The 12280-nt window shown below is 26.4% G+C and overlaps 1 protein-coding gene across 4 annotated transcripts in view; it reads left to right on the forward strand.

Annotated features, from left to right (window-relative positions):
- Positions 1–10470, forward strand: part of Myo81F (unconventional myosin 81F) — a 207695-nt gene extending 197225 nt beyond the window's left edge. For all 4 annotated transcript variants that reach the window (XM_087153356.1, XM_087153359.1, XM_087153357.1 and 1 more), the window contains 4 exons: positions 239–410; positions 3908–3991; positions 4878–4997; positions 7669–10470. In XM_087153356.1, coding sequence (XP_087009482.1) covers positions 239–410; positions 3908–3991; positions 4878–4997; positions 7669–7854 — 562 coding nt within the window. In that variant the 3' untranslated portion in view covers positions 7855–10470. The remainder of the gene's footprint in view (positions 1–238; positions 411–3907; positions 3992–4877; positions 4998–7668) is intronic.
- Positions 10471–12280: the final 1810 nt, after the last annotated feature.

Raw genomic sequence — 12280 nt, forward strand, 5'->3', positions numbered from 1 at the left:
GTGTTTAGCATTCCACCTACTAATATACTTTAAAATTGTTTGCATTTAGACCTTCAATGTGCCATTGTCAAACTAATAGACTAATAGAAATAATTTTGTTTAACTTACAAAATAATATATACTAAATATTAAAATAATAGACACTTAACCTATTTTAGAGATAGAAAATCGCCAATGAATTTTCCTTGATATATTTGTTTGCATGAAGTGAAATACTTAAAAAATGTTACTTTTATAGGAGAGTTATGTGTGAATGTCTACCACCTAGAATAATGATGCAGATATCTCCTGAGGCTGTTGAAACGCAACATCGTATTTTGACTGGGATGGATGTGGATCAAAGCAAGGCTGGTTTCCTTATGTTGGTCCAATCTTGGCCTCTTTACAGAGCAACAATTTTTGAAGTCATGGTAATTTAAACGCTTTTCTTCAAACACTATTGAAATTATTGAACTATTCCTTTCTTCAAGCACTATTAAAACTATTTGCAAAGGATTTAAATTTTTGGAAATTAATTATTGTTCGTATGTAAAGGCTTTAGTTCTCATTGCAAAATGTAGTTTTTTGTTAATGACTAATAACAGTCTAAGTAACAGTGATCAGTGCTATAATATTTAATTGAAACTTGATCAGTAATTTCCGGTAAATAGGCCGCACCGCCGTACTGGCCGCACCCGCAAAAAACATCGTTAAAAATTTCAATTTTCATCTTATAGAAGGCCGCACTTTCGTTTTTTCGATCGATCATCGATTTTTATCAAATATCACATGTGTGAAAATACACATAAAAAATAATAATCTTTAAAACATAAACTCTATACTTAGAAAAAAGTTATTGATAAATATTTTTTATGTATACTCATTACATTATCATCCTCATTTTTATGTATACTTATCATAAAAAGAAAGAATTGAGAATGATCCTAAGTTAAGGATGTGTATGCGATAAAAAATAAACTAATCACAAAATAAATCAGCATTTATTTATTATACTTTTCAAATATTTTTGAGCATATATCAATTCAAAACCATCGAAATCTGATTCTTCACTGCTGGATATTCAGCACTTAATCTGATCCTTTTTTCTTTTTTTTTTCTTAGAAGAAATTTTTATTAACAAGAGAAAAAAAAAACAGTATAATTCTATTTTTATTTGAATTTCATTCTGATGAAGTAAGTAACTTTATTTTATCTTTTAAAAGTAAAAAAAAAAAAAAAAAAAAAAAAAAAAAAAGAAAACAAATCTGAGTCAAAGGGAACATCTGTTTCTAAAAGCAGTTTAAAATAAAGTGAAAGGGAAAAGTAAAAACATCTGCATTTCCAATGAACAAAATAAAGAAATGCAAGTTGGAAGAAACTGAGAAACTGATAAATCAATCTTGACAACTGTGCAAGTGCTCTACTCATTTGCCCCCATTTTTTCCCCCTTCAGTTTGATCATGAATTAGCCACACCCTTTTGAAATTGAAACTACCAAGTGGGATACAAAATGAATTCTATCCCTTTTGAGGCTTCTTTTTATTCCACGTAAATCAATTTCTTTTGTTTTTTATTAGATATTAATTGCTATTTTTTTTATTATTTGATAGCTAGTTTTTATTTTTAAATCATATTTAGTTGTTAGCATGTTTTTTAATCATTATTAGTTGTTAGCTTACAAAAAATACATATTGTTATTTCTATAATATAGATAATTATTTTAATTAATTAAATTTCTTAAGATGGGACATTTTTAAATTCACCCCATCATAATCTACGATCAAAACTGAACTAAATTTATTGTAATTAATTAATTTTCGGAAATTAACAGTATAATTTAAATATCGTAATATATGGGGGCCATATTGGAATTTCCGAAAGCGAACCGAAATTCGGCAAATTAATTTAAAAAAATAAGAAAGAAAAACGTTACCAGAGTAAACACTACGAATTAGGTTCGTTATTTTGGAAAATTTTCGCTAAACATCTGATTTTGAATAAATCCACCATGATAAAAAAATTCTCACTTGTGGGATGGGATAAAAAAATTCTACATATAGGCCGCGCATCGTGACAGCCCAACTTTTAAACACGTATAGGCCGCGGCCTATTTACCGGAAATTACTATACTTCATTTTTATGTAATTACTGGAATTCTTGCTATCATGACATGTTATCATGACATAGACATAATCATGTTTTTTTGCATGAATGCCTTTCCACATGGGAAATTTTTTTTTCATGCTACTGTATAAGAAGATATCTTTAAACTTTTTTTTTTACTTGGTGTCTAAATGTAAGCATAGTGTTGAGAAGGAGCAAATGAAATTATAATTAATCAAGTGTAAATAGTAATAATTAAAGAGTTACATTCTGTGGTATGTAACATTTGAAAAAATAATGATTGCCCCATTTGCAGTATATAATTGAAAAAAATAAGCTCTTAGTTGCAGCCTGTAATAATTGCATCAACATTAAAATGAAGCATCGTGTAAAAGAATAATATTTTTTTTTGTCTTGTTTTTTTTTTTTAAATTCATTTTATCTTATTTTAAGTTTTATTTTTAAATATTGCTTTCAGTTTTTTTAAACAATTTTATGAAATTTAAATGTGTTAAAGCGTAAATAGTTTCTTAAAACTGCAGTTAGTTTAGTTAGTAAGTTAGTTTTTTTGCCTTATTGTTTTTCTTTGTGATATTTCTTAATGTTATTGTAAAACTATAAAAGTGATAAATTCAAATTATAACACAGAAAAATATTCCCGTACCTCACTTTGTTATAATTTTCTCTTTGTAATCATATCTTTTCTATTATGAGAGCAGGGATGGAATATTTTTTTTTCTTCCATGTTATTTAAGAATATTGACAACTTTTTAATCTTATAAAGATTATTAACCCTTTCGAGCCGACTGTCACATATATGTGACAGCAAGAAACGCGCTCACTTCCCGGCCGACACACCCGCGTGTCAGAGAGTTTTCTCGTTCACCCCCGACCGTCACTTATTTGTGCCAGCGTTTCGGAACGTTTTAAAAAATGAAATTTCTTCCAAAAGATGGCATTGTATGTCCATATGGTTTCAGATACATGTAGATTTGACCTTCTACTCAAGATGAAAATACATTCACGTGGTTTTTAGGGGAAGGAGTGGAGGGGGGGAATATTTTATGAGGGCTCTTTAAATTAGCACGTGATATTTATTTACAGTAAGTAAGGGAGTTTTTTTTATCTCTCGCTACTTTTGATTTTCGGATTAGTTTTTAGTGGATAATTAGATCTTGTAGGCTTGAATTTTTTTTCTTTTTACCGTTAGAATGTCGAAGCGTCGAAAATTTTTAACTGAGCTGTAAATAGAGGAAATTATGCAAAATATTTAAACTTATTAATATTTATATTACATTTAAACAAGAAATAACTTAAGTAAATAAAGTATCCATAGAAATATATATAAAGCATATGTCACTTAAATACTCTACAGAACAATATTAAACAACGCGCTGATATATCGGTAATTTCATGGAATTAGGCTTAACATCAAAAAACCCTCCGGCCCTGGGGAGACACACGCTAGAGAGACTGCCGGCCTCAGCGGTAAGCGCGCTTTCGCGCTTTGCGTCGCGAAAGGGTTAAAAGCGTTTTAATCGTATACAGTCATTAAATTTTTTTATTAATAATTAATCAATTAATTCCATTTTTTGTGTGGATACAAACTAATTTTATTCAAAAACTTAGATTAAAAATTAGTTATGTATTGTTTAACTTGATCTGACAACAATTAATTTCTAAGACATCCATGAATTTTTATACTAGTACTACTTGTTTTGTAGAATTGAGGTAATTTTATTAAGCTACTGTATTAGCTTATTAAGAAACAAAATACATTGCATAATAAATTTTGTAAATTTGTAAAATATGTACATTTTTTTAGCAATCTTATACGTCTTCTTGGCCAAAAGCCTTGTGGTTGGCTGTGGATCAAGTAGGAATTCATCTATTGGAGTTAAGGTCAAGGGTAAGATATTTAAATGTTTTTGATTTAAGACATTAAACTAGAAAACAAAATTTACTTTTCATTTGCATCTTAAATTGCATTATTTTTAAAGTCTCTTCATTGAAATATGTAAGATATTTAAATGTTTTCGATTTTAGACATTAAACTAGAAAACAAAATTTACTTTTCATTTGCATCTTTAATTGCATCATTTTTAAAGTCTCTTCATTGAAATATGTAAGATATTTAAATGTTTTCGATTTAAGACATTAAACTAGAAAACAAAATTTACTTTTCATTTGCATCTTTAATTGCATCATTTTTAAAGTCTCTTCATTGAAATATGCAAGATATTTGAATGTTTTCGATTTTAGACATTAAACTAGAAAACAAAATTTACTTTTCATTTGCATTTTTAATTGCATCATTTTTAAAGTCTCTGCATTGAAATACGTATTTACAATTTATAAATTTATTTTTAAGGTAAATTTTTATCTTACTGTACACTTTTTAAGATTATTATTTTTTAAATATGTGATTTTGTATTTTTAATAAATGTTTATTCTACTACTGAAGTTGCATTAAAAGTCGGTTATTTTTAATCTAAAAAAAGACATATCTTTATTTCTTAAAATATAAAAATAAATAATAAAATTATACTCTTTTAAGATATTTAAATGATTTAGTAAATAAATTATTTAGTAAGTAAAATTAAATATTATAATTTTATTTACCTATAAAATTATATTGACTAACTTATGAGATTTTACTTTAGTTTTAAAGCCATTTTATTGAAATCTATTATGGGTATTCATGCTGTGATTTTTTTGACATAAGTGTTTTTAAATATTTTTATATATTTTGTCAATCTCATTTGAAGTTTATAGCTAATTTTTTTTAATTTCAGAATGTCTTGTGCACGTGTGAATATGAAAGCATTATAAATTACAGTCCTTCTTTAAATAGCCTTATGATTGTTACTGGTACTGGAAGGAAAGGCTCAAAATATATCTTTTCCACTAACCAGGTTAGTGACTGAATATTTCTTTATAATTATCATAAAAAGAAGAAAAAATTGAGAAATTTCTTATATATTTTATTTATTTATGCTCTTATCCATTTGGGAGAAAAAAATTAAAATAAATGGATAAAAGTGAAGTTGCAAAAATTAATAGATGTGAATAGATATCATGAAATGTAAGAACAGATTTTGATTTTTAAACAAAATTATTTCTTCTTAATTTTTGTTTCTACTTTGAATTGTTCAAAAATTTGGTTGCAGAAATGTAAAATATTAGTAGAAACTTTAGAAATGTGAAAATAAAACATGCATTGATTATTTTTTTATAAGCATTAAATGGCAGCTTATGTGATCTACTAAGTTTTTGGTTTAAATTTCAAAAATACTTAAAGTATTGCTATCTGTGAAAAATATTTTCAACTTGTAATTTTCTAGGTTTTCTGTCAACTAAAATTATAATTTATATGAAAAATAGTTTTTTTTTATTTTTTTTATTTTTTATTTCCTGAAATAATTTTTACTTCCAATAAAGAATAGGGTATACCTCGTGTTATGAATATTATTTATTGACATAAAATTACTTAAATAATATATTTTTTGTTAAATTAATATTTTTGATCTACATTAATTAATATTTTTTATGTTAACTGATTTCTAAAAATAATGATTCTTTAAATTTCACAATAAAATTTATGTTGATTATTGTGTTCAGTAAGTTTTTTAATTGTTCTATATCTTATAAAAACTCTGCAATAAATCTGGAAAATGGCCGAACAATAAATAGCAATAATTCTCAAATGTAATATATTTTATTTACAACTTTTTAGTAATATTTCTTGTAAAAAATTTTCTGCAGTTAAAATTAATTTATGCTAAATTAAATCAGAATATAAGTTTTTACAAAAAAATATATTGATAAACTTTTTAAGAATGCTGGCTTTAAATTGATTCCTAGATTTGCATATTTAATATTAAACTGTGTCGTTGAGCAAATAAATGATGTGTTTAATAAAATTATAGTTCAGAATTTTGTGAAGGTTTTATTGAAAAATCTTTTAAAAGCCTGATAATTCTTTATTTATTTTTCTTCTGAAATTGAGAAGGAACCTTAAGTATATTAAGTTCATAAGTAAGATACTTAAGCTTAAGATCAGGACAGGAAGATCTTGTTGGGTAAAAAGTGATAATGCATATATTATAAAAAATTCACTTTGATACAGTAAATATTTATTTCCAACAGGAGATTTCATTTTGCTTAACTTGCACGAGTTTTCACAAAGAGATGTTAACACAATACTGTCACATTTTTATGAGAAGAAACGCCTATCAACAGTATCTATGGCAGCAAAATCTATTTATTTCAAAACTACAAAAAATTGGGTTATCACTTTTCAACCCTAAGGTCTTCATATATAGGTCACAAACAGAGGGATTGCTAGGGTTTACAGTGCTTGATGACAAACTCAGTTTTTGCACCCCTTTGCCTTGTGGTATATGCATCCTTTTAATAAGGGCCTTTTCAGGATCACTTCAAAATGATTACAGTTCACTACACTTGGCATTTGATTGTTAAATTTTACATGAAATAGGATTTTTTTTAAACTTTAAATAAAGTATTATTTTTGAAACAACGTAACTTGTTAATCTGTTAAATTTTTGATTCAGTTTAAAATTTAACAGTGTGTGTTACTAATGTAGTTTCTATTATACTTAGATGTTTTTGATTGCGCTTACTCTGTTTCATTCTAAGGGCATTTTTCATTAAATATATTGCCAATTTATTATTAAAAAAAAACTTTTAAGTAAAACAAATTACAATGATAGTAACAGACATCCTTTTAAATTTTTCGGCAGATCGGATAAAAATTTGAGAAAATTAGGGTGCTCTTAACTTACAAATGAAACTATTTAAAAACGAAAAACATTTTATTCTAGAATTTATTTTCAATTATTTTTTCATTTATTTTGCACCACTCTAAGGCTGTGCCTTGGAACATATGTCTCCTGATGCCGCTCGCTAACTGTGCCACTGGTCATAAACTTCATTAAGGCCTGGTTTCTTATGATAAGCGCCTTCTCTGGGCGTTAACGTACCGCCGATGCCAACAAAATACTGTTTAGTTAGCTCAGCGTGAGCAGTCGATCCAACGCAGACATTATCTCGCATTGCGCATGCGTTAATAATGTAAACAGATATTTATTTTTAATTTGTATTTATTTTGTTATTGTCAACCAGTGCTTTAGAGAACAAATAATGCCTTTCTCCAAGAAAAAACACATTATAGCTTAACTAAATGAAGAAGAAGAAAAAGAAGAAGCTATGTTTAATGTTAAAATCAAAATCTTGGCTGAATTCAATGCTCTGTTGGATGTTGTCCGCCATTGCTTCTGTCGTTAACGTTATGTTGTAATCCAACTGCAGTTGATTCGGACATTAGTCATCGTTCAAGCTGAGCGTTCGATGACGTATGCTGTCTAACTCACAAATTCACCAATCAGGGGTCGCTTCAAGCTGTCGTTCTGTAACGCCGACCTGTCCTAAGAAACCAGGCCTTTAGGTTTTATTATAATTATAATTGCTTTGAATATATTTAAAAATATTTATTATGGGAAACCTAATTTAATATACTCTTTCATTTAACGCCTGCTAAATTTAAAAATGAAATTCTATTTTTAGGCCACCCAAATAGCCCACCTGATTAAAGATTATACAAACGTACTTGCCATGAAGAGGAAGCCAGTTGAAGTGGCCAGACGAAGAAGAACACAAGAGTTGCAAGACGCAGCTGCTCACAAAAGCCATCGTCCTGTCAGCATCCTGTACAAGCCTCCACCACCTCTGGTCAACAATGAACCTGTTTGAGAACTCCAAACAAAACAGACAATGTGGAAAGGAGTGCCTTGAATTCAAAAACATCTTCGTCAAGGACTACATAAAAGATTTGACTGATTTCTCTTCCCCCATATATCAAATATGATATTGAGTTTTCATTTATCTTAAGAGTGTTTGTATTCGATAATGTTTTAATGTTGGATTTTTGAAAAAAAAAGATCTGTAAGCAAGAGCTGGTATCTAAAACAAAAATAGCATTTTTATGTGATCTGTTTAAATTTTTTTTTAATTTCATTTGTATCAAATTACAAATCTTTTATATATTTCTTAAATACGTAATGAATCAAAAGAAAGTATTATGTTCATATAAGGTTTTTGATATGACAATTGGTGCTGATGCAATGATATCATTTTATTCTCATTTAATTTTACACTTATGTTATTTACATATTTTTAAAGTCTGAACTTCGTTTTTACTCAAGCGTACAATTTTTCCTTGTTTTTTTCTCGAAGTGTATCTGAATGCTTTGTGGCGTGCATTTGTTTGCTGGACTCTGACTGCATAGGACTTGAAACTCATTTAACTTTAGAGGCTAAACTCATCTTTCTGCTCAAAGGCCATGATATATATTTTCAATGGCCCATCATTACTGTCTGTGATGTTTGATAATTTAAGCTTTACTATGTCTATATGTGCACTGTCATTTGCTGAATACCAACTTTGCTTTTTATCATCAGCTTTACTGTTAAATTATGTTCAAATCAGGGATAACAAGTTTCTTCCGTAGTGGAAAAAACAATGGAAAAAACTGATTTAGAAAAAATAGTGGATGAACCTAAGTGGAAGAAACTCAAGTATTAAAGCATTTTTTATAAATAATTTGTAATTACAATCTAGTTTAAAGAACAGTATCAATTTCCAATTCATCATTTTTTAATAGTGGAAGTTACAACTATTGGAGAGAGTAATGAATTCCTAAGAAATAAAAACAAATGTAGTTTTTTTTTCTTCAATATTTTATGTATAGGAGTCTTCAATATTTTATGTATATTAGTGGAACCTAATTTATAATTGTATATAAAATTGTTAAAATATCATAATTCAACATTTTTTAATACAGTTAACGAATCACATTGAGTTAATTTTTTAATAAATTAACAAATCACGTACTAATTATAATCTCTACTGCATATCACATATTAAATTTAGAATTTGCACGCATTAAATTATGAATAGCTTATTAATTTTTATAATAAAAAACTCTTAGTATACATAAATCAACTCTTAGATAACATGATATATCGCCTTAAAAATCTTTTTAAAATAAATAGTGAAAATGATTTTTTTTTTAAAGAAGTAAATGGAAATTTTTTTTAACTTTCAGGTAATATTTTAAATTTTATTTGTTCATGCTTAAATTCGTATAATAGTCAGAAAGGTCCTGGATAAGGCACAGATGTTCCTTCCTTCTGTACTATCTGTCCTTCTTACTGTACCTGCTGCATTGGCCTGCCTGATATCGTGTCCCTGAGAAAGTGGTCAACAAAATCTGCCCATCTGCTACCCTATTTCTATATTCGGATGGACGTTGTAAAAAAAATTCTTATAATACTTATAGATAAACAAATGTATATGTTACTATTAGTTTCTTACATTTTATCCAGTTTATTTATTTCTGCCAGTTTTTTTCAGTTTCTTCCACTATCTTGGAAGATGTAGGTTTCTTCTGGAAGAAATCCTAACCCTGATTTAAATGAACTCTTGCACAGCTTTATATGTTGTGCAAATGGCTGAACCATTTTTTAAGGGGTGCAATAATTGAGTGTTTATAGAATACTTGAAATTCCTTAGATAGGATTAAAAGATCAATTAGTGATTATTTATATTTTCCTTTGTTGAGATTGAGATAAGTGAGCTTTTATTGTGTTTTCTATTTATTTATTTATTTAATCTTCCATTTATGCTCAATGATTTCAACACAAGTAAAACTGACATTACTTTTACGTACAATATATAAAGATATTTGTTTTCTCATACAATTTGAATACTCATTTTAGTCATTATCATCTTAAATGTGTTTATATTTTAAGGATCTTTAACAAATTATGTTTGTAAGAAAAGAAAATATCTCATTTTAAATTTAAGTTTCATAAAAGCGATTACTTTTTAGATGTATTTTATACTTTATCACAAGCGTTTTTTAATTTTACTCTCATTTTTATCATACCTAACTACATTTATTTATTCTATCATACTCATAAATTCTTGAAAAATTTTTTTAACCAGATAATTTAGTTTATATAATCTCATTTGATTATATTTGAATTGTTTTTGATAATTTGCAAAATTTGTTTTATTTCTTATTTACATTTACTTAGTATAAGTTGGCTGAACAGTTTACTTAATGAAATTATGTAATTTTAGATTTTTTATATATTTTAATGGTGTTTTTTTACAATTGACTTTATTAAATTTGTTTAATTGATTATACCTTACAGTTTTTGAATAGTTTTTTTTTATACTATTACATTTTCTACTTAATCATTTCCTTTCATTTTAATGCTACTTACAATTCAAACTTGTTTACTATATTACTAGTATATATAAATATGCAGTAGTTTAGAAATAAAAAAAGTGAAAAAAAACTGTAACTAAGCATCTGTATCGGTAAAAGAAATGCAATTCCTTTTACTTATAGAAATTTTTAGTTCATGGATTTGAATCCAGGTATGTCTATAAAAAATGTGAATGATTAAATATATTAAGGTGCCATACATGGGACAGCCAAATCGTGTCTAATACTACCCAGTGCCAATTTTCAATGCACTTTTATTATTTAATAAGCAAAAACTAAAGTTTCTTTTGATAAACATCTAAAATAAGTGCCCTAAATAATACCATCTAAGCTTGGCATTTCTATATTGTACACTGGTATACAGTTGTCGAAAATAATCCAAAATGTGACTTTTAATTACTATATACTAATTAATGGTATAAATGAGTGAATCGACTGAGTGTGAATACTAATTGTGTTTTTTGTTTTTTCAAGATTTTTATATGAGTAGGTTCCATCTATTTGAGATGGTTTTTTACTTAACTGTACATTTTTCAGATTGAAATTTTTATTTAGTAAAATTTTAAAGAACTCTTCTATAATAGTAGAGTAGAATACATTTTTTAGGATCTGCCTGTATCTATTAACGTGCTTTAATAGGATTTTTACAGTTTGTTGGAATCGGTTTGATAATATGAAATATTTCTGAAACTTGAAGTGTGTTATAATATGAATGATTTTTCATCCATGAAATTATAATATAATAGTTGATGTATTATTATAAATCCTATAATGTTAAGGTTTTTCAGTTTTTTTTTTTAACTTCTTGAACAGTAAAAAAAATTTTTTTGTGAGAATTTTGTATAAATGTTCTTAAATTTTCATTTTTATTTATTTGTTGAATACTGTACACTAAATTATTTAGTTTTATGAATCTAAAAGTGAATTAAATATAAGTTTTATTAACAGGAGATTTAAAATAAAATTCTTTAATGTTTATTTTAAGTCATTTGTCTAATATTTTGTGCATTTTTTTTCGTTGATTGTAAAGTACTTAGTATAATAACAGTTAAAATAATCACATTTTCTAAGTTTTGATAATAGCTTAAAAATATTTAAAATTTTTTTAATTAATATTTCTAATTAACTGAAAAAAGTGCATTTACATTGTATGTATTGAAAGTCGTTCTATCACAATATAAAACACTACTTAAAATTATTTTCCTAATTGTTTTATGAATTTTTTTTACTAGAAATTTATGCTTGTTTTTCTTCCTTTAAATGCTTATATAAAATGATCAGTAAACATTTTAAATTGTTTCCTCTTAAAAAAAAAAATTTCTTTTGAGGCAAACATTTTCTTAAACCAAAAAACCACTATGCTAAATTAAAAATAAAATATTATATCCACAACCTTTTCTAAAATTATTTTTTATTAAATTTTTTGGAGTTGGAAAAGTTATGAATAAAATTAATACACAGATTATGAATCATCAGAAAATTTAATATTTTGAAATTATGAAGTATGGTGCTTATGGCATTTGTTAAATGGTGCTCTTTTAATTTTAATTGGTAGTTTAATCAGTCTATGCCTTAATATCAATAAAAAAAATTTAAATATAGAAATTTGATAAAATTGTTAGATAGAAAATTAAAGTATAGTTCATGGAATTTATTTCGTTATTAAATTTAATAAGATTTTAAATTAAGTGAATATTTTTTGTTAAGTAATTTAGAATTTTTGTTTTCCTTTAAAAAAACAGTTTGAGACTAAATTACCTTGTAAGATTAGCTTATAAACTGTCATTTATGTAGCAATATATCAGCAATTTCATTGTATGTTCATATTTTCTAATTTATAACTCAAACCATTCGCTAATCCTTGTGTATATCTTCTTGTA

The sequence above is a fragment of the Parasteatoda tepidariorum genome, chromosome 10 (genome assembly GCF_982258835.1).
Source record: "Parasteatoda tepidariorum strain Cologne lab strain chromosome 10, Ptep-v5.0, whole genome shotgun sequence".
NCBI classification, from domain to species: domain Eukaryota; kingdom Metazoa; phylum Arthropoda; class Arachnida; order Araneae; family Theridiidae; genus Parasteatoda; species Parasteatoda tepidariorum.